Source organism: Balaenoptera ricei, chromosome 19 (genome assembly GCF_028023285.1).
Source record: "Balaenoptera ricei isolate mBalRic1 chromosome 19, mBalRic1.hap2, whole genome shotgun sequence".
NCBI classification, from domain to species: Eukaryota; Metazoa; Chordata; class Mammalia; order Artiodactyla; family Balaenopteridae; genus Balaenoptera; species Balaenoptera ricei.
The window spans coordinates 49,272,580-49,300,113 of NC_082657.1; the positions used below are offsets into that span (position 1 = coordinate 49,272,580).

At 36.6% G+C, this 27,534-nt stretch overlaps 1 protein-coding gene and 1 non-coding gene across 2 annotated transcripts in view; both read left to right on the top strand.

Moving 5' to 3' along the window:
• The window catches only part of AP1G1 (adaptor related protein complex 1 subunit gamma 1), an 80,230-nt gene that overhangs the window by 41,483 nt on the left and 11,213 nt on the right, over nt 1-27,534 (top strand). Inside the window, exons 4-19 of the mRNA XM_059903496.1 lie at nt 3,381-3,522; nt 5,162-5,258; nt 6,435-6,511; nt 10,008-10,103; nt 10,566-10,646; nt 10,849-10,947; nt 14,402-14,457; nt 15,536-15,649; nt 18,021-18,161; nt 18,899-18,953; nt 23,427-23,549; nt 23,721-23,810; nt 24,426-24,553; nt 25,513-25,617; nt 26,316-26,457; nt 26,650-26,776. Coding sequence (XP_059759479.1) covers nt 3,381-3,522; nt 5,162-5,258; nt 6,435-6,511; nt 10,008-10,103; nt 10,566-10,646; nt 10,849-10,947; nt 14,402-14,457; nt 15,536-15,649; nt 18,021-18,161; nt 18,899-18,953; nt 23,427-23,549; nt 23,721-23,810; nt 24,426-24,553; nt 25,513-25,617; nt 26,316-26,457; nt 26,650-26,776 — 1,673 coding nt within the window. The remainder of the gene's footprint in view (nt 1-3,380; nt 3,523-5,161; nt 5,259-6,434; nt 6,512-10,007; nt 10,104-10,565; nt 10,647-10,848; nt 10,948-14,401; nt 14,458-15,535; nt 15,650-18,020; nt 18,162-18,898; nt 18,954-23,426; nt 23,550-23,720; nt 23,811-24,425; nt 24,554-25,512; nt 25,618-26,315; nt 26,458-26,649; nt 26,777-27,534) is intronic.
• On the top strand, nt 15,921-16,006 carry LOC132354393 (small nucleolar RNA SNORD71). The gene has a single exon (XR_009499262.1). It is a non-coding gene; the product is annotated as a small nucleolar RNA SNORD71 (small nucleolar RNA).

Sequence of the window (27,534 nt, forward strand, 5' to 3'; positions counted from 1 at the left end):
TTGAGGCATGCGGGATCTTTCATTGTGGTGCGGGATCTTCGTTGTGGCGTGTGGTCTTCTCTAGTTGTGGCCTATGGGTTTTCTCTCTCTTTTTCTCTCTAGTTGTGGCGCATGGGCTCCAGGGTGCCTGGGCTGTGTAGTTTGTGGCATGTGGGCTCTCTCATTGAGGCACGCGAGCTCAGTAGTTGTGGTGCATGGGCTTATTTGCCCTGTGGCATGTGGGATCTTAGTTCCCCAACCAGGGATTGAACCCGCGTCCCCTGCATTGGAAGGTGAATTCTTTACCACTGGACCACGGGGAAGTCCCCTGTGTGTTTTTTTAATCTGTTAATGAATGGGTTTTTTTGTTTATTTGTGAGGTTTTTTGCATTTCGATTATGGGGAATCATATGTACCAACAGTTTTTCTGTTTAATGATGAATGTTTACCTCATTGTTCATTGGCCTAGAAAAACTCTGACATTAATGATCTTGGAATTAAATCTTTAAAAATTAAATATAATACTTTAAGAGCTTGCATTATGCAAATATTCTTAATCATTGAAAAATGATTGAAGAGTCAACTAAATACTCTTGGGAACTAGGACACTAAATGGTAAAGCCATAGTTAAGTTAAACTTTATTTTATCAGTAATTTTTATCTTAAATATTCAAATTGGTAGACAATAGCAAACCTGACTGATTGACACTTTACCTTCTGTTTCCTTTCCTTTCTTTGTTTTTCAGGGAAGCCTAAAACCATTTATTAGTTCATTTGAAATTACCAAAATAAATAAATAAATAAAAATAAAATGACCAATAATGAACCCATTACAATGTTAACAAATAAATTTTTTTATGAAAAACTATTTTCCAGAACAAGAACAATTTCAGTGAGAAGAATGGCATTATTTTACAATTTTGTAAATCTCTTTAATATCTAACCTAATGGAAGCTAGAAGCTAGATGCTCATATTTGCTTCTGCATTCAGTTTCTTATGTTACGTTTTGATTAAGTATATGAAGAAGATCTAGCCTTTCACAGATAATGTAGTTTGAAAAAGAAAGAGGACTTCAATAACCTTTCAGATAACTATGGATAATGTTCTATGATAGTATATCAAAACTCCACAAGTGGTAGTTTCTTTAGGGTTATTTACAATGTGGAGTCTGAAACCATATCAGTGAAGTTTGGTTCTTTGTTATATTAAAACCCATTGGTCTGTCTTACGCTTTGAATGAATCTTTTACTCTTGCATGCTTTTTAAACATCATGCTTAAGGCATTTGGAGAAAATTGGTTCACTGAGTTTTAAAGTATTGATAGACTGTCAGGTTCACGGTGGCAATACAAATATTCCAAAATTCTAATTTTCACTTCAAAGCTTAGATTTTATCATTGGCAACAAATATTGTCACTTGTTGCTCTTGAAGTGATAAGCTTACTTGGCTCTTCTTCCAGAAAATGTTTGGCAGATAATCACATCTTAATAATTATAGTTGTCAGTTATTTTTCAAATAAGAATGATGTTCATTTTATTTATTTATTTATTTTTTAAAATTTTATTTATTTATTTATTTTTATGGCTGTGTTGGGTCTTTGTTTCTGTGCGAGGGCTTTCTCTAGTTGCGACAAGTGGGGGCCACTCTTCATCGCGGTGCGCGGGCCTCTCACTATCGCGGCTTCTCTGTTGCGGAGCACAGGCTCCAGACGCGCAAGCTCAGCAATTGTGACTCATGGGCCTAGTCGCTCCGCGGCACGCGGGATCTTCCCAGACCAGGGCTCGAACCCGTGTCCCCTGCATTGGCAGGCAGATTCTCAACCACTGCGCCACCAGGGAAGCCCCTGATGTTCATTTTAATAGTAGCTAGTTTGTAGTTTAGCTTGCAAATGAAACAAATACACAAGTGCTTTTCTCTGAGATTGCCACTTTACTCCAGTATGCATCAGAAGTACTTTATGCATACTTTCCATTTTGTCACGCAGAATGTTAAAAAATGTGCACTCAAGAGTCAAGGTATATGGGAGCTCCCTGGTGGCCTAGTGGTTAGGATTCTGGGCTTTCACTGCAGTGGCCCGGGTTCAATCCCTGATCAGGGAGCTGAGATCCTGCAAGCCGTGTGGCGTGGCTTTAAAAAAAAAAAAAAAAAGAGTCAAGGTATAATAAAACTTATCATTTTTACTGCTTTGTCATGGGCAGTATTAAGTGAAACTCCCTCCCTCCCTCCCTTCTTTTACTATAAGTGTGTGGCAGTGTATTCAGTGACTACTATTATAGTTTGGTGCCTCTGCCCTGATTTGTGTTAACGTACCATAGTTTTCCCCACCATTGCCTTTGCACTATCAGTGCGGGTGTCAATAAAGCTGACAAATAATGAGTTAGTATTGTGAAAATAGTTTGTATTTCGTGGACCCTCTGAAACAGTCTTGGGGACTTCCAGAGATTCTTTAATCACAGTTTGAGAACCACTGAGCTAAACGATTTTAAAATGCTCTTAAAGCTGGTGGAAGTAGCATAACTCAACATAATAATTCAGCTTCTGAATGGTAAGAGTTGGTTATAATATATAAATGATTTTACTGGTTCAAGCTTTTAATATTTCAGCTTTTCTGGAAGTATACTTCAGGCTGGTTTAGAAATAATTCTGTACAGTAATCAATGCCTGTTAGAAATAGAATTTTTTGTGTCTGTATCACTAGATACTGAGCCTCACTGTAAACATCTAGCTTAGTTTATGATGGTTTAATTAGCTATCTTTTTAGTTACTAATTTTTTCTTCTTTTGAATAAATAAAAGTGTAAAAATTAATGTAACATCAAGGTTAATACTATATCATAATATCAAAGACCTTATGGTATAGTATTTAGAGTATAGAGTGTTTAAGTATAGAGTATATAGTATAGAGTGTTTCTGTTGTGATGTTTATTTAAGTCATCTTAAATGCTCTAGCAGTAGAGATTGTTTTCTGATTTTTTTTTTAAGGTTTTCGTTACTGTATTACTTTTTTTTGTAGTTAGTAATAGAGCATATTAAAATCTTTTAAATATACAGTTGTGCTTCATATTCTGTCATTGCTAGTTTTTACTTTCAGTGGTTTGCTGAGTTTCCTAAAGAGAGTTGTCTTTTAACATCCAACAGATAGCATGTTTTCCAGTTTATGTTGCTTTGGTATTTGGAAACATTGGGTTGCAAGCATGTAGAACAGACTGTCAGTCAGTTTGCTGTGTTGTAATTTGTAATAAAGTTAGAATAAACACTTTTTTCAAAAATAATCCTAATAAATATTTTCTGTATTAGAGAAATCATGAATCGTTCAGAGCTGCCTCGTTAGATTGTGAAGCTTCTTCATGGGGAGCACCAGGCAGGGCATGTTCATTTCTACCCCCTTCTTTCTTTTGCAGTGATCTTAATCATAGCACGCAATATGTACAGGGGCTAGCACTTTGTACCCTCGGCTGCATGGGCTCCTCAGAGATGTGCAGAGATCTTGCAGGAGAGGTAGAGAAACTCCTGAAAACCTCCAACTCTTACTTAAGAAAAAAGGTAACTTTCCATGAAACCGAATGTCTGCGTTTGGATTAGAGAGTATTATGGAGATGAGAAGGCAGATTATTCATTTTTGAAAGCTCAAATGATAATATAACTTTCTTTCCCTGTGCAGTAAATGTATTTTAAATGATTATATATGAATCAGTTGTTTATGAACCAAAATCTTTTTTTATACTAATTTTGGAGGTGATTTTTTTTATTGCTATTTAACTCTCCAATTAGTAAGTGATTGTGAACACTTTCTTTTAATTCGTCATTTTTCAAGGAAATGATTTATAAACAAGCAAATGTTATTGGACCCTAGATGGCATACCTAATTACTTCCTAAATTACCTGATTCTAAACAGTATTAAACAAAGTGATAATGAACAGATCTTTGCGAATTTATTTTAGTGCCCATGTCTTTCTTTGTATTAGGGCCTTTGAATCTTGGAAGTGCAGTTCCACTGGGGCCTAGATAATTATTAGGGAATGATTTAGAACATACTTCCTAAAATTGATATATCTAAATGGAATAGTAATGGAAGACAGTGATCTTATTCACTTATTTGCTTTTATTTGTTGATATAAACATTTTGTTGTTATTTTATTGTGCTTGAATCCTAAAACCTTCATAAACAAAGGGTAAAATTTAGGACTTTAGAAGTGAGTCACATAATATCATCTGGTTGGTGTTTATTGTGCCTCTGTATTAATGGTGTGAGACAAAGCTGTTGAAAGGGCCAAGCTGTTTTCCAGGATCATGCACTGTTAATGATGGCTATAGACCAAAGCCAGTCTTTTCTCTTAAAAAACGTGTGGGCTGCTCTTGTTCAGAAAGATTAAATAAATATTAATAAAGATTAATAATTATTAAATAAAATAATTCCTACAGATTAGAAAAAAAAATTGTTTCCCCCAGCTGTAGCATGGGAAGAATTAGCTGAAATCTTTTCTTGTTAATGTATCTGAACTTTTATGTTATTCAATTCCAACAAATAGTAGTTATGGTTCCTTTTGCCAGGGGTGGGGACGTTTAACCAAAATCATCTTTGAATGTCTTTCTTTCCTGTGAACAAGTTTCTTCAGTAGAGACTAGCTAACTGAGAGGCGTTTAACTAAGATCCTAAGTAACTTTCAAATGATTTTCTTGATTTCAGTAGAGAGTGAATTGGGGAAAGTATAGGTATTATTAAAAGCAGCAGCAGATTTAAAGCATCTGCAGTATATATATCTTTCAATTGCATAATGTTTTTATAAAACCTTTTGGTCTTTTTACTCAGAAGAATGATTATCACAGATGGAAGTCTTTATTTTTTACTTTGCAAAACTCCACATAAATTATGTTTAGCATGTTTGATAAGTTTGTGTTAACCATGGTCTAGTCGAGAAAGCTTTTGTCCACTTATTTGGTAATATATGACCGAAGAGGCAGGTGGGTTAGAAGTTCTCGTTAATGCAGTAAGTATAAGTTGGAAAGCCCTATCCAGTTAATAACTAGTAAGTCTGATAATAATAAATAATAAATCTGATACCTAACTCCTTTCTTTTTTCATGTAGGTGAACTAGTTGATAAGGTTTTGTTGTTAATAAGATTGGTTGTCCTGACTTAATTGAAATAAATCTTCTTTTGTCCTTTTTATGTTTTTTATAGGCAGCACTTTGTGCTGTTCATGTCATCAGGAAGGTTCCTGAACTTATGGAGATGTTCTTACCAGCAACAAAAAATTTATTGAATGAAAAGAACCATGGTAATGTGATTTAGATGCACTCATGAAGTACTGAGGGAGAAGGGGAAAGAGAACAGGCTTCAGGCAGTGTTGGCCTTCTGTCTCATGCAGTGGACTCATCTTTCTACTGTGCTTGGACACTTTTCCAGGAAGGGCTAATGGGTTGAATCTCTCTTCTACTCCCATATCCTAGTTTTTGTAATTAGAGATTGATTCCTTTACAGTAAGCTTGTTTTTCATTTCTGGTCCTCTTTTACTATATTAAAAATACTATATTAAGTAATAGTGTAATTACAAATGATCCTAGCCTTGATGTTCATGTGTAAAAACCCTTTGATTTCCTGGCTATTTTATAATAGAAGAAAAAGTTATTTCTTTATTGTTTTGCTGTAGTAGTGTAAGATTTGTGAAACTACTTTTAGGTTACTTGTAACAGGAATTTGTAATGGGTACCCAGATATATTTTTATAAAGCTTGAGAGAAATTAAATGAAATGTGGCAGTTCTTTACCGAGCATTTTATTCTTATTTTGAAGTCAGTGAAACAAGTTCTGAGTGAAGAAAATTCTTGTGTCCTAAATGCTAAGAGAAAAAATGGTAACGTGTATTTAATTTGATTAATGCAGTCCTGTGCTTAGAAGACTCAAAATATACTTGTTGAACAAATGAATGTTTAGGGTACTTATTTATTATTTAGTGAAAAGTATGGTGTGATTCTTTTCACTCACTCTTGACCAAGCAAATTTACTTTGTCATTCACAACTACCTTAGGTTTTTCATATATTTTATCTGGAAATTTAAAATCTTAGTAAGATTTTTCTTCTTGAAATATCTATCAAAACTCAGCTAAGAGCTTATTAAGTCTGGAGCAGGTAATATCCAGTTTATATTGACTAGGAGCATGTCTTTATGGATATTCTCAAATGTAGAGACATGTGTATTGGTTCTCATTTTTTAGCAATTATTTTGGTCATACAACTTTAGAATATTCTGTTTTGATTGACATCACCAGTATTAAATCAGCAGATATCTATTAATACCTCCTTTGTATTCACCTCAATGCTTAGATTCTTTGAGAGATTAAAAAACAAAAATAGCAGCTGCCCTTTTGGAATTGACCTTTAGAACTCAAAGCCCTGTTCTATGAAGTTGAATAATATAGCCTCATTTTTAGTTTTCATTGGTTCTTTTCTTTCAGGTGTCCTTCACACTTCTGTAGTCCTCCTCACAGAAATGTGTGAGCGAAGCCCAGACATGCTTGCACATTTCAGAAAGGTAGGTGCCATTCTGTATATCTAAGCCTTTCTTGATTGAAAATGGTTTTCCTGAAAAGTACATGATTTTCTCACCTATGAATTTTCTTTTGAAAGAAAGCTGTGGAGCTGAATAAAGGACTTAAACAGCCCTGCTGTGTGGTAGGGCTGGAAGCCAGATTTAGGCATATAAGAACTGGCAATAGTGCAGTGTTTTCCCTTTCATAATAGAAGTCTTCTCTCATTGTTGGCAGACACACCAGTCTCTCACGTGCTTTATCTGCTGTTTTCACATTGAAGTTAGGAAATGTAACCTGAGGTCAAATTACACACAGGAAATGTGTGTGTGTGTGTGTGTGTGTGTGTGTGTGTGTAGTTTAAGGCAGGTAATTTTTTTAAAGGTGAAAACTGCAAAATGAAATTTGACATTACTTTTACCTAACATAGGGTCCCCCACTATTCATTTTACGCTGTGGTGACTCCAGTGATGGAAGTCTCTAGCTTTCTTAAGTCCCTCCCTCCCTTTCTTAGAGCATTCTGAAGTGGAATTTTTTTTCTCCACTTAACGTTTAGAAGGCACTAGTAAGGAGGACTCAGAGAAAGACTGTTCTTTGGGTAATTACATGCATTCAGTTCCTTTTATAGGGTGCTGATCACTCCATAAATTGGGCTTACTTTGTACTTTAGATCTAATGAAGCTCTAATAGCAGCTCTTTTTTGGGGGGCTTTTTTGCCCCTTTAGATGTTCATGTATTGATTAAATTATTATGAAATAGTATGAGGCCCGTATCTGTCCCTAATGCTTGTTGCTTTGTATGTTTTGTTCCTGTTGTCTGTTTGGAATCCTGCTGTATGTTAGAATGAAAAGGTAAGAATTAACCCTCTTTTAGATGGTGCATGCTGGCATTAGGTCCTTAGTGGCTTTTGTGTATCCATCCACAAATGTGGCTTTTAAAAATATACTAATGCTGAAGCTGTGCTTAATACTATGTTATTTGTCCTAGCATTTTTGGCTAACTTCCTAGTCCAGGTTTTGTCTTGTCACTTAAACTCCTGACTCCACAGTCAGCCTTGGATTTCAGTTGCAGCCTTCCCTGATTTGTAAGCCTCCTTCTCTGCCTTTCCTTTGTCTTCACTTGAGAAACTTTGAGCAGTTTCCCAGTGGCATTGGTGATGGCAGTTCCAGATCAGTTTGGATCCTTGACGCCAAACACTGCTTCTTCTTGAAGCAGATATTTTAGAACCGTGTGGGTAACCTCATACTTTAAAAAGCTCTGTACCTACTTCTGAACTTTCAGTTCAGACTTAGAGCTTTAATTTCCCCCTTACTTGCCGTCAATCTTGCCTTGAAGCTTTGGAATATTAAAAGTTTTTTGAGGTAGAGTGGGTGGGCATCAACTGATTTTCATGGCTGCAGCCTTTCCCTTTGTCATTTTATTTTGTTTGTCTTGTCATCAGTTTTAGTAACTTGAATTTTTGTCTGAAAAATAAAGCTGGGTTCCAAGAATTTGTATGCTGAACACTTAGACATTTGTGCTTTTTGTCCCGGGGTGCTCTTATGTGGTGTGAGTTTAGTAGCTGAAGGAAAAAGAACTTCTCTGAGACAGAAACCAGATTTTTTAAAAAAATAATTAATTAATTAATTAATTAATTATTTTGGCCGCGTCAGGTCTTAGTTGCGGCATGCGGGATCTTTCTTTGCGGTGCACTGTCTCTTCGTTGTGGTGCATGGGCTTCTCTCTAGTTGTGGTGTGCGGGTTTTTCTCTCTCTAGTTGTGGCACGCGGGCTCCAGGCTGCATGGGCTCTGTAGTTTGCGGCATGCGGGCTCTCTCATTGAGGCACGTGAGCTCAGTAGTTGTGGCGCAGGCTTAGTTGCCCTGCGGCATGAAGGATCTTGGTTCCCTGACCAGGGATCGAACCCGTGTCCCCTGCATTGGAAGGCAGATTCCTTACCACTGGACCACCAGGGAAGTCCCCAGAAACCAGATTTTAAAAAGTAATTGAGGATATGGGTAGTACAAAAAAGGAGACCATTGGGAAGTATGCAAGGCGAGCTACTTTTTGTGCGGAGTTTGGTAACTAGATGATCCTGGTTTTATTACATTTTAAAGCAGTTTATACAGTTATATTATTCTCACCTCTAATATGAATCTGTCCACAGTGACAGATTTAATGAGGACTCTGTTTAGAATTTACAGGTCATTATAGCTCAGATTTGTTTTAATCTTGGAGTTGTCCAAATTAGATTTTTGTTTAGGTGACTTATGAAGTGCTTAATTGAAGTGTTACGGCCAAACTTATTTAAATTCCCACAGATTATGTTGTCTTGTATTTAGCAGTAGACTTAGTGTTGTAAATGTTTTGAGTGTGTACCTTGGGCAGAGCTTGGCTTTTGTTTCAGTCTTGATCCCCTTTTAGAATTGGAGAGTAGGGAGGAATCCAAATACGATGAGAAAAAAATAATTGAGTTGCAGCAAAGTTGGGGCTGTTTTGACTGCCTCCAAAAGAGATATGGTTCAGTTCACTTTGGACACTTCTTTTCTTAATGTTAGGTGATTAGAGTTGTTTATATAGCTAAATTGAGTTTGTAGTTAGAGACTAGAAATGTTCTTATTGTGGCAAACATTTTGGAATAGGGTTTTAACCTTAAATGATTGATCAACAGAGTTTGAAATGAATGGTAGTACTTAAAGCATTTTTAAGTTCAGCTTGGCAGTAAAATTGCCTCTACTATGTGCTGTAAGTCAGTCTAATGGACAGAGTAAAAAGAAGGGCATTCTGACCATAAGGAATGTATAGTTTCATTAGTAAGATAGGACAGGCAACAAATGTATAATTAGGTGCTGAAATTAAATCTTACCTAAAATTGTGTCATATGAGTTAAGAATAGGAAAAGGACATTATTCATGGCCTTGCTGTCTTCCTAAAGTGAAGGATACAGTTTTTCATGTGTCTTTTCCACTTAGTCAATGTTGGAGGCTTTTTGTATTCCCTGTTGTTTGTTGGAAAAGGATATAACTAGCCAAATATTAAGAGGAGAGAATCTTTTTCTCTATTTGAGATAGTTTAAGACTGTAATTTTAATAAAATCACCAGTATTTTGGGTGTGATAACATTTTATATCCACATGTGTTGAATGTATTAAAAACTGAATATATTTGTGCAACCTAGGTGTGTCAAGTCCTATAGAAGTAGAAATGCAATATGCCCCGTAGGTACCTGTTTTACTTGGTTCTCAGAGGCTTTCTAACCTACTGTTATTTATAGTGCCTTTGCATATATAACTCTGGAGTAAAAATATCTGGTTTGTTTTTAATTCAGATATTCCTTCTTGAGTTCTTGGCCAAAATACTCCTAAGTTATATTTATCAAACATCAACAGTATACTAGTATATTGTATCAGTAGAATTTGCTTGGACTCAGACCCTTGCATCCTTTTTCTAAGTCAAATTACCTGCCTATTCATGAGAAATTCTTTGATGTTCACTGTTTTTTGATGCATCTCTCTTCCCCGCAGCTTGTGCCCCAGTTAGTTCGTATTCTAAAGAACCTCATCATGTCCGGATATTCACCAGAACATGATGTTTCTGGGATCAGTGACCCCTTTTTGCAGGTGAGGTTGAAAGAAAGTTTTGGATAAATGATATATTTTGGAATAGATTTTTCCTTCCTCTTATGTTTGTGTTGGGTAGAGATTTGGTAGTTAATTGATGAAACTAATTACATTAACAAATGAATAGTGACACAATTCTGTATGAGATTAATAGGATAAAATTATAGTTGTAATAGTCAAATCATATACTACATAGAAACTTGATTTACCAATATAATACAGCTCTGCAGGTGGTGGTATCCTTTGGCTGTGAAGTGTCAAAGTGTGGGTTGTCTAATAACTTCATTAAGACATAGAACCATGTATAACTTCTCTAAAGATAATGTTTAAATTTCTTCTGTTTGAATTTTACCATTTCTATTGGGATCTAAGACTTCATTTAAGTTATTTGAATTTCATATCAAGCGAAGTTCCTTTGTGCCAGGCAGAATTTGTTGACATTTGTCATATTTTGCACATTAGGTACGAATTTTGCGGTTATTGAGAATTTTAGGACGAAATGATGATGACTCAAGTGAAGCTATGAATGATATATTAGCACAGGTGAGTAGACCAAAACTTACATTTAAGTAAACACTCATTTTAGTAAAGCAGGGAGTAGAATGATTGTGATTATATGGAGCAATTTTTATTTGTGTTTTCTCATTGGTGGCTGTAATCAGTTACAAAATATCTCCTGTTACCTCTGGATATTTTTTGGAAGCATTGTTTTGTCACTTTTGTAACACCCTCTGTGTCTTTTCAGGTTGCCACTAATACGGAGACTAGTAAAAATGTAGGAAATGCTATTCTTTATGAAACGGTTTTGACTATCATGGATATTAAGTCAGAGAGTGGACTGCGAGTAAGTCTTTTTAATCTTTTCTTCTCTAAATATTTTATTTAAAATAATTGACTTGGATTTTGGAAATGAATTCTATTTGGAAATTAACTTTAGTAAAGAATGATGCAGAATGTATAGTGGTTTTTTTTGGTATCTGTAGTATCATTTTCTCCACTGAAGGCTTAATATTGATTATAATAGAAATTGGAAGAGCTTAGGTATGGTTAGATACATAATGTTAAGTGAAGGAAAAATTTCTTTCTTTCTTTCTTTCTCTTTTTTTTTTTTTTTTTGACCACACCATGCGGCATATGGGATATTAGTTCCCCGACCAGGGATTGAACCCATGTCCCCTGCATTGGAAGCAGGGAGTCTTAACCACTGGACCGCCAGGGAAGTCCCAAGGAAGCATTTCTGAATGAGCTTTTTTTTAGAGCCATGATTTGAGTTGGGCTCAGTCACTTCAAATAAGACATCATATTTGAGTTAATTCATTTCTCTAAATATTTATTTTTATTTGAGAAATAAACACAAAGTAAAAGAATTCAAAGAGTAAAAAAGGTATGCAGGGAGGAAGATGTCTGTCTGTAGCTTTCATGTGTAGACTCTCAATTTTTCTAGTGGGAAATATGGTTACCATTTTCTTTTTTTTTTTTTTAACATCTTTATTGGAGTATAATTGCTTTACAATATGGTGTTAGTTTCTGCTGTTTAACAGTGTGAATCAGCTATATGTATACATGTATGCCCTCCCTCTTGCGTCTCCCTCCTACCCTCCCTACCCCACCCCTCTAGGTGGTCACAAAGCACCAAGCTGATGCAGCTGCTTCCCACTAGCTATCTGTTTTACATTTGGTAGTGTAAATATGTCAATGCTACTCTCACCATTTTCTAATGTACTTTTTTTTGGAGATATTTTATCCATATTTAAATGTGTCTGTCATGTGTATTTCTTGTCTTCCCCACTTCTAAAAACTTTTTATTTAAAATAATTTTAGACTTACACAAAAGTTTCAAAAATAGTTCAGAGTTCCAATATTACCGTTCGCTCAGCTTCCCCTAATGTTAGCATCTTGTATAACTGTAGTATAATTATCAAAACTAAGAAGTTAATATTGGTTCAGTACCATTAACCATATTACAGACTTTATTCAGATTTCACCAGTTTTTCTACTGATGACTAATCCTTGATCCCACATTGCATTTATTGTCATGTCTCCTTAGTCTCCTCCAATCTGTGACATTTCCTTCGTCTTTCCTTCGTTTTTTGTGACTGACACTTTTGAAGAGTACTGATCAGTTACTTTGTAGAATGTCCCTCAATTTGGCTCTGTCTGATACAGTCTTTTTTTTTTTTTTAATATTTATTTATTTATTTGGTTGTGCCAGGTCTTAGTTGTGGCATGCGGGCTCCTTAGTTGTGGCATGTGAACTCTTAGTTGTGGCATGCGTGTGGGATCTAGTTCTCTGATCAGGGATTGAACCCGGGCCCCCTGCATTGGGAGCATGGAGTCTTAACCGCTGTGCCACCAGGGAAGTCCCTAATAGATCCTTTTTTTAAAAAAATTTTTTCTAAATTTATTTTTTGGCTGCTTTGGGTCTTCGTTGCTGCATGCGGGCTTTCTCTAGTTGTGGCGAGCAGGGGCTACTCTTCGTTGCGGTGTGCAGGCTTCTTATTGCAGTGGCTTCTCTTGTTCGGAGCACGGGCTCTAGGCACGGGGCTTCAGTAGTTGTGGCTTGAGGGCTCTAGAGCGCAGACTCAGTAGTTGTGGCAAACGGGCTTAGTTTCTCTGCGGCATGTGGGATCTTCTGGACCAAGGCTCGAACCCGTGTCCCCTGTATTGGCAGGCGGATTCCTAACCACTGTGCCACCAGGGAAGTCCCCCCACCCCGATATATTCTTATAATTAGTTTGAGGTTATGCTTTTTTGGCAAGACTACCACAGAAGTGGTGTGCCCTTCTCAGCTTCATATCAGGAGGTACATGCTATCTGTTTGTCTCATTACTGGTGATATTAACCTTGATCTTTTGGTTAAGGTGGTGTCTGCTGTGTCTCTCCACTGTATAATTGTTTTTTTTCCCTTTGTAATTACAATATTTTGGAGGAAACACTTTGACACTGTGCAGATATTCTGTTCTCCTCAGACTTTTACCCACCATTTTAGTACCCATCAGAGGCTCTTGTCTGCAACAGTTATTAGGGTGGTGTTCTAATGATACCTTTCTATTTCCCTCATTTTTTCCTCATTAAATAATTGGAATTCTTCTATAAGGAAGAACTCTCCCTCAAGAATTTATTCATTCTTTCAACCATTTATTAGTATAATAATTGCTAACCCATAGCTTTGTAAGAAACAAATTTACTATCTACACTACAGTATTTGTGTATAGTTCTTTTTGTCATCTAGGTTGTTCTGCACCTTACACATTTCATGTTAGGTGAAAACATTATGTTGGAGCTAGTTTATATTCATGTATAGAGACCATTCTCATTTTAAAAAAGGTTGTAGTAGAATATTCATAACATAAAATTTATCATTTTAACCATTTCTAACTCTGTAGTTCAGTGGCATTAAGCACATTCATACTGTTTTGCAACCTACACAACCATTTATCTTCAGAACTATTTGGTCTTCTGAAACTGAATCTATGTACCTATTAAACAATAACTCCCCCCTTATCCCCTGTCCCCAACCCCTGGCAACCACCATTCTACCTTCTGTCTCTATGGATTTGCCTATTCAGGACATTTCACATAAATGGAATCATATAATATGGGGTGTTTGTGTCTGGCTTATTTCACTTAGTATAATGTCTTCAAGGTACATCCATTTTGCAGCATGTGTCAGGATTTATTCTTTTTAATGGTCGCATACTATTCCGTTGTATGGATGTGCCATAGTACATGTAGCAAATTTGCTATTAATGGACTCTCCTATCATGTGTGATTATAGATAGTGTTGCAGTAGATTTTTGTGCATATGTACAAGTACATTTGTCAGCTAAATTCCTAGAAGTGAAATTGTTGAAGCAGAGGATATAGTTTCATTTTGTAGCTTTTATTTATTTATTTGGCCGCACCATGTGGCATGCAGGATCTTAGTTCCCCAACCAGGGATCAAACCCATGCCCCCTGCAGTGGTAGCACAGAGTCCTAATCACTGGACCACCAGGGAATTCCTAATTTTAAATATTTATAGTTACTGCCAGATTTCCCTCCAGTGAGGCTGTAACAATATTAATTTTCTGCTAGTGATATAAAAACTTTAAAACAATCTTTCAGCAGAAGTAAAATATGGTTTTAGGAGTTTGCCTTCAGAATTTTTTTTTTTTTTTTTGGCTAGCAATCTATAGAAGTACTAACTAAACTACCACCTTTAAATAGTTTGCACCTATCAGAGGCCAGAAAGTGACCCTTAAACAATATAGATATTTGATTTTCCTAAATTTTTAAGCTATGCTGTTTCTCTATAGGTCCTAGCCATAAATATCCTGGGTCGTTTCTTATTGAACAACGACAAGAATATTAGGTAAGTCAACTGAAAAATGTCTTGTATCTGGCTATTATAAACTCAGTGTATTCAGGAGTGACTTTGTTCAAGATCACACATGTATTGAGTGACATATCTAGAACTTCAACTCAGGATTTTTATTTTTAGTCTGGTCTTAAAACCGTTTTGATAAGAAATTGAGTATTTGCCTCATGAGTTTATTTTTAGTCCTGTTTATACTTTAGCATTAGGAGTCAGCAAACTTTTCTGTAAGGGACCAGATAGATGGTCAGTATTTTAGACTCCATGGGCCTTAGGGTCTATTTGGCAACTACTCACCTCTGCCTCTTGGTGTGAAAGCAGCCATAGACTGTGTAAATGATGAGCATGGCTGTATTGCAATAAAAATTGATTTACCAAACCAGACAGCAGAGGGCTGGGTTTTTGCAGATAGGCTGTAGTTTGCTGACCCCTGCTCTAAATTAAGAAGAAAAATATAACATTTCAGTTGCAAACCTGGAACATGTTTGTGAACTCCAGCTACTTTTTTAAAGTAGATGAATTTATCAGTATTATCTTCTATTCTTTCTTGTCATGTTACGATTGAAAAAATGTGGAAATAATCATTATGGTACCCTGAATTATCTTCTCCTTCCAGAAGAATTTTTAAATACTTGGATCATAAACTCAAATTTTTGCAGGGACGGTTTTGGTACTGGTATCAAACAAAAGCAGAGGAAATATAAATGGTAAAATTGAAATAATGTCCTCTTGTGTTTTGGGGCTCAGGCAGCCTGAAAAGGCATACTATATACTTATTTTGTTGTACTATTTGAAAGAGTTTGGAAGAATCAAGTCAGTCACTTTTAGAAGTTTAAATGGAATTGACCATGAATACAAATCTAAATCCAAGGCTTCTGGTTGCCACAGCTTTAGATTATAGTGTTTTTTATGGCTTTACTGTGTTTCCATTTTACTCACTAATCTGTCTTGTCTTTTAAATATTTAACAATGTATGCTTTCCCTTAGTCATTGGACATCTTCTTTGTCGTTAAGCAGAGAACTATCCTGAATTTTACATTTTAATTCTGTTCTTCTGCAACTTTACGTCATCCAGATATGTAGCTTTAACATCTTTGTTGAAGACTGTGCAGACAGATCATAACGCAGTACAGAGGCACAGAAGTACCATTGTGGACTGTCTAAAAGATTTGGATGTCTCAATAAAACGGTAACAGATTATTGAAAATTCTGCTCCCCACCCATCACCTGATAACTTTGTAATAGTTTTGAGAGAGAGAATGTTGACATTTATGTATTTAGTCATTATTTTCACAGAGTAAATCCTTTTCTCGAAAGGACTGGCAGGGAGAAGTTTAGATTAATGAAAGAGGCCAGTACGGAATACTGAAGTGCACACTGAAGTTGTCCTTGGTTCTTTGATGAGTAAAACAGGTACAGATAAGCTGGGCATATGTTTACTCAACAGAGGTACTGTGTTCTGTGTGTTGGAGGATGAAAATACGGAGTGATCCATCGGCTGAGTGTTTTATCACAATGCTGAAACTCAAATTGCTGACAGCACACGTTTTCTCACAGTACTTCAAGATACTAGAGGCGGCCGTGTTTCTTAGAACAGTGCATCTAGGAATGACTTTTAGGCAGCACATAGGACTTTGAAAAGGCATGTATATTTTTTCCTTGATGTAGTAATTCTACTGGTTCTCTTCTTAGAATAACTGTAGTTGTTTGTAAAACCTAGTTATAGTTGGCCTCAGTGAACTTTTGGTTTACTGTTCAAACCAGAAAAAATTAGATTTGAAATGATCTCTGAAACTATTCACTTAACAAACATTCATTGATAATTGTGTTCCTTTTATTTGCAGAGAACAGGTGCTAAGTGCTTGGGCAAACTAAAGATAAGACCTAGAGTCAGTAATAACTTTTACATAGTGCTTTGCAAAGGATTTATAAGCACCCTCTCAGTTGGTTCTCAGAGCAAGCCAGCAAGAGAGACTAGGCAATTACTTCTATCCCCAATTAACAGATTAAAATACAGTACCAAAGGAATCAAATGACTTAACACCAAACCTTACCCCTTGGACATGGCAGACCTGGGAATAGAAGTCAGACTTTCTGACTTCTATTGTGTTGTTTCTCTATAGCTCATGACTGGGCTTTGCATTTCAAAAGTAAAACCTGGGTCTCTTTGACAGGTTATATAACAGTAGGAGCTTAGACTCTGGAGCCAGAAAGCCTCATTTCAAATCCTAGCTCTGCCCTTAATAAACTTTGTCTAGTTACTTAGCCTTTCTGTGCTTCAGTTGTCCCGTATGCTAAATGTGGATAAAAAAGCACCCACTTCAAAAGGTTATATGCAGGATTAACTGGATTAACATATGTAAAGTACTTAGGCACTGTGTAAGAATTAGTTATTATTGCATTTCTGTAAGGATTGAGTTTTTGTTGCTTGTAGATTAACTAAGATGAAAGTATTATTAAATTGGTATTTTTGAAAGTTAATTATATGCCATGTTTGACATTATTGACCAAATGTGAAAAGATGCCTGTAGTAACCTTATAACTTTTATATGTGAAACATGTCCATATTTGCCTTCAATGCCAAATTTGATAGGCGGTTTTAGCTCCTATTTGCTCTCATAGCACATACCCTTTTTTTCCTTTTCATGGCTCTTATTCTCTTTTTCAGTTTTTTTCCCAGCTTTATTGAGATATAATTGTGTAAGTTAAAGATGTCCATCACATTGACTTGTCACACTTATCTATTGCAAACTGATTATCACCGTAGCATTAGTTAACACCTGCATCCTATCACACACTTACCATTTCTTTTTCATGGTGAGAATATTTAAGATCTATTCTCTTAGCAACTTTCAAGTATATAATACATTGTTACTAACAATAGCCATCATGCTATACATTAAATCTCCAGAACTTATTCATCTTACAGGTTCGAAGTTTGTGCTCTTTGACCAACATCTCCCCATTTTTCCCACCCCTCAGACCCTGGTAACCACCATTCTAGTCTCTGTTTCTACGCATTCAGCTTTTTTTAGCTTCCACATATGAGCGATACTGTACAATATTTGTCTTTCTCTAACTTATTTCACTTAGCCCTCAAGGTTTGTTTTTATTCTACTCCTCTATGTACCTTTTGATGTAACCTATGTTAGATCATCTTTGGACTAAAGTGGATGTAATAAAAGGAGAGTATGGTGACTATATATCATGTTTTTAATGAATAACGCAGAGGTATTATCATTGGGTAATAATTTTGTTGCCTCTCTTTTTGAGCCTTTTAAGTATTCTAAATTTCAGCTTCATAGAATAGATTGCTGAACTCAAACTGCATTTTTGGTCTTTAGTAGTATATCTCTTGGGGATTTTTGAAGAAAAGTGTTGATGAACGTTCAAAATAAATTTGATAACTTTGGTTATCTCATGTGCAAAGATTGGGATCATAAGATCATGCAAAGACATCAATACATCCACTAGTGCTTGGTGTTCAGAGGCAACATACGTGGGTCTTTGTTTCATTCCCACTGTAAATATCATAACTTTTTTTCCCTCCCCCCTGCAAGGCGTGCAATGGAATTGAGTTTTGCCCTGGTAAATGGGAATAATATTCGAGGCATGATGAAGGAATTGCTTTATTTTCTGGATTCATGTGAGCCAGAATTTAAAGCAGACTGTGCATCTGGAATCTTCCTTGCTGCAGAAAAGTAAGATTTTATTTTTATATTCATTGGTAAAAAATGCTTAGAACTTTTTGGAAAGCATCTTTAAAACATGGGGGAAATGTTGTAAACATGTTTAAACATGTAACATTTATTTCAGGCTTCCCATTAGAAATTAGGTTTGAGAAGGCCATTCTAGCCAGTATCTAATATTAAGCATTATGCTAAGACCAAACTAATCCCACTTTTATAAAATCTCCTCTTTTATCTGTTCTTTAACCTCTCATCTATGATGTCCTTTTGATGAAGAGAATAGAAAAGTTACAGCATCTGGATGGTGGTTCTGTGTAAAACTTTTAGGAAGAAGTACCTCAAGATTTTGGTAGTATGGTTGTTTCTCCTCTTTTCACTGTGAATTTTAGGGAGCAAGTTTCTAGTCCTGGTGTGCCTGGGTCTCGGAAGAGTCCCTTTTCTTTTTTCTTCTCTATCCCCTCCTGTCCTGACTTTATGATTTATTTTCTGAAAAACTGGAGACAGAGTCCCCAGTTCTCAGCTCAGCAACTCCTATTGCATATTACGTGGAACATCTGAATTTGACTATGTACCATTTCATCACCCTTTGAAATGGGAATTGCTGCTAGTTTTGAAGGTGAAATGGGTCCAGATATAATCACTTAACCTGTGAACCTAAAAAATGCTGTAGGACAGGATTTTTGAAAGTCACTGAGCAGAGCTTAGTTTATAGGTTCCAGTGTTTTCACCTAGTGCCATTATTTTCTCAGGTATGCACCTTCCAAACGGTGGCATATAGACACAATTATGCGCGTTCTGACAACGGTAAGTAGTGTTCTTAAGTCAACATATACTAAGGGCTGGATGTGTCGATTAACGAGTCAGACAAAGCCCTTGTTCTCATGAAGCTTATGTTCTAGTGGGGGAGATAGGAAATCCATGGGGAAATATGTACCACTCTCTTGTCAGGCAGGGGAAAATGCTATGAAAAATACTAAAGTAGCATATGGGACTATATTGATGGCAGAGGAAGATGGGATATGGGGCAGTGGGCCAGGTGTCTTAGGTAGAATAGGGCAGGTCACTCAGAGGAGGTAACATTTGAGTAGAGAACTTGGTTAAATGAGGAGCTGTGCAAAGATTTGGGCGAAGAGTGTACAAATCAGAGGGAACAGTAAGTGTTGCAAAGCCCTAGGGTAGCAAACAAGCTTGACCTGTCTGGAGAGCATCAAGAAGGCCAGTGAAGCCAGTAGAGTGAGAGAGGCAGAGAATGGTAAGATTGATGCAGGGGCTAGATTCTATAAGGCCTCACAGGAGTTAGGATTTTATTTTGAATATGATAGGAAATCATTGGAAAGTTTTGAATGGCTAAATTCTGGATTTTAAATTATGGTTTTATAGAATATCCTTTCTTTGGTAGTCTTCCGGAATTTTGGAGCTTCTCAGTCGATCATTCAATTAATAGACAGGGATTAGAGATTTAAGAGGAAAAATGAAAATGTAGTGGCATAACTATCTATGTCTAATTATGTCACCGGAAGTAAAAAACGTTGACAAAGTTGACCACATTAAAATTTAAAACTTGTATAGCAGAAGGAAAAAAAAAACTACAAAGTTAAAAGGCAAATGACAATTAGGGGAAAAACCATTGTAACATATGACAGTGTGTTAATATTTTTAATCTATAAATACTTTACAATTAATAGGAAAAAGTAAAACACTGATGGAAAAACTGGCATTTGAACAGACATTTGACAAAAGAAGAAATGGCTAGTTAACATTGAAAAGTACCCTTACTCTTAAAGAGATAGTAAATAAAATAAAAGTGAGGTGTCATTTTTCACTTGTCATACTTTTTAATCTAATTCCTAGTGCTAGTTAGAAAATAGAGAACAGGCAGTACTTTATTAATTCTGTTTTTAGGACTTTCTCTTGGAAAAATAAAAGGTCATTGTACAAAAATGTATATACAGAAGTGTTCATCCTAATCTTATTTATAATAGGGGAAAGCTGGAAACAACTAGGAGTCTCCAGATGGGCATGGGTTAAGTAAATTATGAAACATCTGTAGGAGGGAATGATACCATTGAAATTTTTAAAATTTCAATTAAATAGTTTACCAACAATGAATTAATTTTGTAAAAGTTTAAAAGTCAGTATACTTAATTGCGAAATTATATTCTGACAAAAGATACGATGATTTTTATAAGGCTCAAAAGAAGGGAAAAATTAGAGCTCCTGAAGAAAAATGTTTATCAAAATCAAAACCTTTTTAAAAAAATTGCTCCAACTTTTCAGTTTTCCAATCAATTTATGTTCTCTTTTTATATGATCATATGATTTTTCTTCTTCAGCCTATTGATGTGCTAGGTTAATTGATTTTTTAAAAAATTATTTATTTAATTGAAGTATAGTTGGCTTACATTAATTGAATTTTGAATGCTGAATCAGCCTTCCATATCAGGAATAAATCCCACATAGTTGTGGCATATATATAGTTTTTTTAATACATTATTGTTGTATTTGATTTTCTAATTTTTTTAAGGATATTTGCATCTGTGTTCATGAGAGATATTGGTCTATAGTTTTCTGTTCCTGATGTTTTCTTTGATCCATGTGTTATTTAGTAGTGTGTTATTTAATTTCCAAATATTTGGGGACTTTTCAGCCATCTTTATATTACTTATTTCTAGTTTAATTTTGCATGATTTCTATTATTTTATTTTTTTATTTTAGAATATTTATTTTATTTATTTATTTTTATCTTTGGCTGCGTTGGGTCTTCATTGTGGCACGCGGGATCTTTTTGTTGTGGCGCAGGGTCTGTTCGTTGCGGAGCATGGGCTTCTCTCTAGTTGTGACGTTTGGGTTTTTTTCTCTCTAGTTGTGGTGCGTGGGCTCCAGAGCGCGTGGGCTCTGTAGTTTGTGGCACTCAGGCTCTCTAGTTGAGGTGTGCGGGTTCAGTAGTTGTGGTGCGTGGGCTTAGTTGCCACGCGGCATGTGGGATCTTAGTTCCCTGACTAGGGATCGAACCCGTGTCCCCTGTATTGGAAGGCGGATTCTTTACCACTGGACCACCAGGGAAGTCCCTGTGTTCTTTTAAATTTATTTTTAATGGCCCAGAATGTGATCTGTCTTGAGGAATGTTCTGTGTGAGCTTGAGAAGAATGTGTATTCTGCTGTTGTTGAATGGCATGGTCTATAAATGTCAATTAGATCATGTTGATGCTTTCTCTTATTTAAAACACTCTGCTTGTGCTTCCCTGGTGGCACAGTGGTTAAGAATCTGCCTGCCAATTCAGGGGGACACAGGTTTGAGCCCTGGTCTGGGAAGATCCCACATGCCATGGAGCAACTAAGCCCATGCACCACAGCTACTGAGCCTGTGCTCTAGAGCCCGAGAGACACAACTACTGAAGCCCGTGCACCTAGAGCCCGCGCTCCGCAAGAAGAGAAGCCACCGCAATGAGAAGCCCGCACACCACAAAGAAGAGTAGCCCCACTCACTACAATTGGAGAAAGCTGGCGCGCAGCAACGAAGACCCAACGCAGCCAAAAATAACAAATAAATACAATAAATAAATTTATTTTAAAAAATAAAAAACAGTAAAACACTCTGCTTTTTCCTATTAGGGAAGAATGTAAATATCTAAGTCACACCACTAATTACCTGCTTTTTAGCTTCTCACCTTTCCTTTTTGACCATTTCCCCAAACTTCTCCCTCTGTCTTTGTGTTTCTTAACAGGAGTGGGTATCCCAGCCACCTGGGATTTTTTCTTTGTCTTTTTCCTCTCTAAAGTACACATGGGTAGGCCTGGTCTCAGTCTTGTAAATCAGATCAGCTCTTCTGTCCAGTAATGGGAGATTGACCAAGGTGGGCTGATATTAGGCACAGGTTCCACTGTTTGTATGTCTTGTGCAGCCTGGTTATCGTCATGCTCTGATAAGGCCAAAATTTAGCTTCCTCATAGGTTAAATAGCTGTATTTTGTTTTTGTGGTTGTAAATCTCAAGATTCCACTAGTCAAGAGGACAATAAAGAGATCAAGGTTTTCTTTTTCTTTTTTTTTTTAAGAGTGGATAATTAAATACAAAATATTTCCTATTCCTGGGACTACTTATTGGTTCTATAATATTTATAAACTCTAGTTTTTAAAGGAGTGTGAATAAACTCAGGTTTTTTATTTGTTTGTTTGCTTATTTATTTATTTATTTGGCTGCGTCAGGTCTTAGTTGCGGCACGCAGGATCTTCCTTGAGGCACTCGGGATCTTTCGTTGCGACGTGTGGGCTCTTCATTGTGGTGCACGGGCTTCTCTCTAGTTGTGGTGTGCGGGTTTTCTTGCTCTAGTTGTGGCACGCAGGCTCCAGAGTGTGTGGGCTCTGTAGTTTGCAGCATGTGGGCTGTCTGGTTGAGGCGCACGGGCTTAGTTTTCTAAGCCCTGCAGCATGTGAGATCTTAGTTCCCCGACCAGGGATCAAACCCACGTCCCCTGCATTGGAAGGCAGATTCTTTATCACTGGACCACCAAAGAAGTCCCCTAAACTCAGGTTTTTTAAAAGTTACTATTTATTTCAGTCTCATCTTATTTAACAAGGCTTTTTGAACTGTTCATGTACACTCCTTTCTCCGTCCCCCAGAGTAGCGTGACTACTATAGCTAGCTCATGTGATTTTAACCCTGTGTTGGGGAGTTGTGGGAAGGGAGAGGTTGTTGTAATTAAGTTCCCAGTGAATGTATTTCTTAAATTTTTGTAATCGTAGACCTTACCTGTTTTGAGTAGAGAAGGCCTTTCTTAAATTTTAAACCCTTTTTTTTTTTTTTACTTTGGACGAAGAGAAGATTTTATTTTTTATAAAATCTTAAAACTTTAGAATATTCATTTAAATAAGACTTTAAGGGGGGAGGGATAAATTGGGAGATTGGGATTGACATATACACACTACTATATATAAAATAGGTAACTAATAAGAACCTACTGTAGAGCATAGGGAACTGTACTCAGTACTCTGAAATGGCCTGTATGGGAAAAGAATCTAAAAAAAGAGTGGATATATGTGTATTTATAACTGATTCACTTTGCCATACACCTGAAAGTAACACAACATTGTAAATCAACTATACTCCAGTTAAAAAAAAAGACTTTGAAGTTTGAACTGCTTATGAACATGAGAATTGGAAACAACTTTATCTTTGAGGGTGTTTTGTAGTAGTCTCCTTTGAACAGCAACAGTACTAGCTAACATTTCTTATTATTACTGTGTGTTTCTAGGGGTAACTGTCCGCATTTCCTTTTAGGCAGGAAGCTATGTTCGTGATGATGCAGTTCCCAACTTGATCCAGTTAATAACCAATAGCGTGGAGATGCATGCCTACACTGTCCAGCGCTTGTACAAAGCAATTCTTGGTGATTATTCTCAGGTAAGTACTTTCACTTTTGGGGGGAAATTGCCCTTTATTTTCCTGATATGTTCTTACTACTATCACTCTAGAGGTGCCTCAGTTTTGACCTTTATGGTTAGATGACCTGTGATTTGTATTAATCCTTTAAAGGACTGAAATCTTTGACAAACGGTGACTTTCTTTTGACAGCAACCTTTGGTGCAAGTAGCTGCCTGGTGTATAGGTGAATATGGAGATCTTCTTGTGTCTGGCCAATGTGAAGAGGAAGAGCCTATTCAGGTACCCTTTGTCACTCTTGGTTAAGGAGGGGGAAAAACAATGTTTTTGGTTTTAAGAGAGTAGTGTTTAATGAGTTGAGATTGATTCCTTGAAAACCCTTTAAAGAAGCAATTCCAGAATTACATTGGAAAACCTGCTGATTTTTGAGTTGGAACTTACTGGGCCATTGTGAGATATTAAAACTGCCTTTAGGACCTACCCCCCCATCCCATCAGACTGACTTACATTGTTTCCTTACCCTCTGGCTGATAAGAAGAAATGAGAGTGTATCCATGTTTCCATTTGCTCATTAAAGGACTGGATTTCAGAGAAGTTGTGGCAACAACACTTTAACTCTATGTATATTTTTCCTTTCTTCCTCTCCTTCTGCCTCTGAAAGTCATAAAATGCCTCTCAGCCCCCAATGGGTATTCTCCATCCTTTTTACCTCCCTCCTACATGCTTCTGGTTGGTGGGTTAGGTTGTACAGTTACCCTGGCAAAGCACAGATTGTGTTAGAAGCTTTGGTAATGATGGCAGGATTGTCTTTCTGGTGGCATCCTGTGACTTAATATCAGATGTAGATATTTACAGTTAAAATTCATCTTACATTGTCTTTTTTTTTTTTCTGCACAGGTAACAGAGGATGAAGTGTTGGATATTTTAGAAAGTGTCCTAATCTCTAATATGTCCACCTCTGTGACACGAGGTTATGCCCTCACTGCCATTATGAAGCTTTCTACTCGATTCACCTGTACTGTAAAGTGAGTATGGAGAAAAAGTAGGGTGAACATATTGTTTTGTAATTTTTAAAAACTTCATTATGGAAAATTTCAGGCAAAAGCAAAAGTAGAATAGTAAAATCAATTGCATATACCTTTATTCCTCAGTAACAGTCATCATTTCATGGTTAATCCTTATTTTATCTATACTTTGCTCCCTGTCATCCCCCTATCCCACCATTGCTTATTTTGGAGGTAAAAAGTAATGTTTTTAAAATCAGGTTTCTGATGCCTGTTTTCTCTTTTAAAGTAGCGAAGTTATTTTCCCATATAAGGGTTCTGGTTTATTATAATATTTTGAGATGTCTGAATAGGAAGAAAATTGTGAAGGTTTTGGTGTTTAACTCTTTAAAATTTTGCTTTTTTTTTTTTTTTTTTTACTATTTTGACTAAAAGTCAATTCTTGGATCAGTCTCCCAGCCAAGCATATTTAAACTTAGTTCTCTTAGACCTTCTGCTTTAATTTTTAATGTTAAGCTTCGTGAAGAATGGTATTTTTTACTATTTAAATTGTGAAGTAGAAGAATTTGGTGTCAGGTAATGACCTTTTGTTGAAAGAAGTCTGATGCCATGACCCATTTGTTGATAAAAGCTTATTTTAAAGTTATTAAAGAAGAGAATGAACACTATAAATTTATTCTTTTGTAGCAAATTAATAATCGGTACTTTTGTCTAGCAAATTTTAGGGTATGAGATATTTAACAGACAAAATCTAGCATTACAACTAGAATAAGTATGATGGTAATAAGTATGATGGTCTTGAGCTATATGTCAGATGAATGAACATAAAGGAAAATGTTTTGTTTTTGATAAGTTACGTACATTAAGAAAAGAGCATTTCAAAATTTTAACCAGAAACCTCTGTTTCAAACATTATTCTCTCTGCTTGTTTATGAACTTTCTTTTGGGTATTTGAATTTGTTTGTCATTTTATCCCAAAGCCGAATTAAGAAAGTGGTTTCCATCTATGGAAGCAGCATTGATGTGGAGCTCCAGCAGAGGGCAGTAGAATATAATGCACTTTTTAAGAAATATGACCATATGAGGTAAGTAAGAGAAAGTAAACAATGCATGTGCCTCTTAGCATCTCAAACAAATTGTCATGATAAACCCGTAAAGGAGATTCATCCCTCGTGCTTTATTAGCCAGACTTCACAACTCTGTTTAGTTCTAACTGCTTGGCCCCTTGTGTTTTGTCCATCTTCTATTCTGCCTAGCCTCTAAAGAAATAAGTGAACTATGTTCCTTTAGTCCCCTTCTCACCTTTCTTTTGGTAAAGAAAGTTTGCTTCATTTTCCATTTTATTTGGTGAAGAAGTGGGAGTTGTTTTTTTCTCAAGAGACTCACATTCAGATATCATTACTATTAACATTTTGGTGTGCAGTGTCTTCTGTTATGCAGTATCTTTTTTTCCTCTTCTGTTATGCAGTATCTTCTTGATTGGAAACTGCTAATACGTACTTATTTGCCTTTCTTTCATTCCAGTTTCTCTATCACTGAGAATTCCCAGTCTCTCGGGATTTAGAGGGACAGTTTGTCCATTCAGTGTTTGTTGCCTGCCCTTAATCCAGCCAGGAATTTAGGTCATGTATTCTTGTAATCCGGCTTCTATTTTAGTGTCTGTGTTGGGATGTGGGGAGGGGAGATGTCTCTACATGTTTGGCTCCAATATAGTTACAGTGATTGTTTTGGGTAGGGAAGGTAGGTTAACTGCGTAGAATTTAACCACTTCAGATTCTTTCAGGTCTGCCCTGCTTGAGAGAATGCCTGTCATGGAAAAAGTGACCACAAATGGCCCTACTGAGATTGTGCAGACAAATGGAGAGACAGAACCAGCTCCTCTAGAGACCAAGCCACCACCCTCTGGGCCACAGCCCACCAGCCAGGTAGCTTTTCCCTTGCTTATCTGGGGATCCTCATGATCTTATAGTTCCTTAGAACCTATCTCTTAGCTGATTCCCTTCAATGTTCCTGGATTGATTGATGGTTCTCTTCCTTATTTTTAAGTGTTGAAAGGGCTTTGCATGAGATACAGATTAGGCAATGACTAATGAATAAGATTTTATTTCCTTGTTTAGGCCAATGATTTATTGGATTTGTTGGGAGGAAATGACATAACACCTGTTATTCCAACTGCACCTACAAGCAAACCAGCTTCTGCTGGTGGAGAACTTCTTGATTTGCTGGGAGACATCAACCTTACAGGTGAGGCCAGACTAGAGTTATTTCATGCTTGGTTAGGGATAAGGGCCTTAGGGAAAAACTACACTGAACATAGCCTTTCTATCTAGCACATGAAACAGTTGAAGATGGGAGAGGCTAAGTGAAAAGCAAGAGTCTTCACAACATCTGGGATATGTTGTCATACTAATACTCTAGAGATAATTAATAGGGATTCCTTAAAGTCTAATTTTTAATTTTTTGGAGAATAAATTACTCATAGCATTTTAAGATAGAAAGGACTGTCTCAGGTTAGAAAAGAAATACATCCCAAGAAATACATTACTTCTTCTAGGTTTCTTTCTACTCATGGTTAGTTTCCAAGAACTATGGCCATTTGTAGAGAGTGGAGAGATGTCAACCTGTTTTCCTCCTTCCCTCTCTCTCCCTCTCTCTCTCCTTGGTATTAAAGCAATGGAAGGAGAAAGTCATCCATGGTTATAATATTCAAACATAACTTTTCATTTGGGAATATCTTATCTTCATTTATATGTAGTAGACATTGGTAATTAATGTGTTCACAGTATCTCTGAACACATTAGAGTTCAAGAGTTCAAGAGAGTCCAAGAGGGCTTCCCTGGTGGCGCAGTGGTTAAGAATCCGCCTGCCAATGCAGGGGACATGGGTTCGAGCCCTGGTCTGGGAAGATCCCACATGCTGCAGAGCAACTAAGCCCGTGCGCCACAACTACTGAGCCTGCGCTCTAGAGCCCACGAGCTACATCTACTGAACCCGTGTGCCAC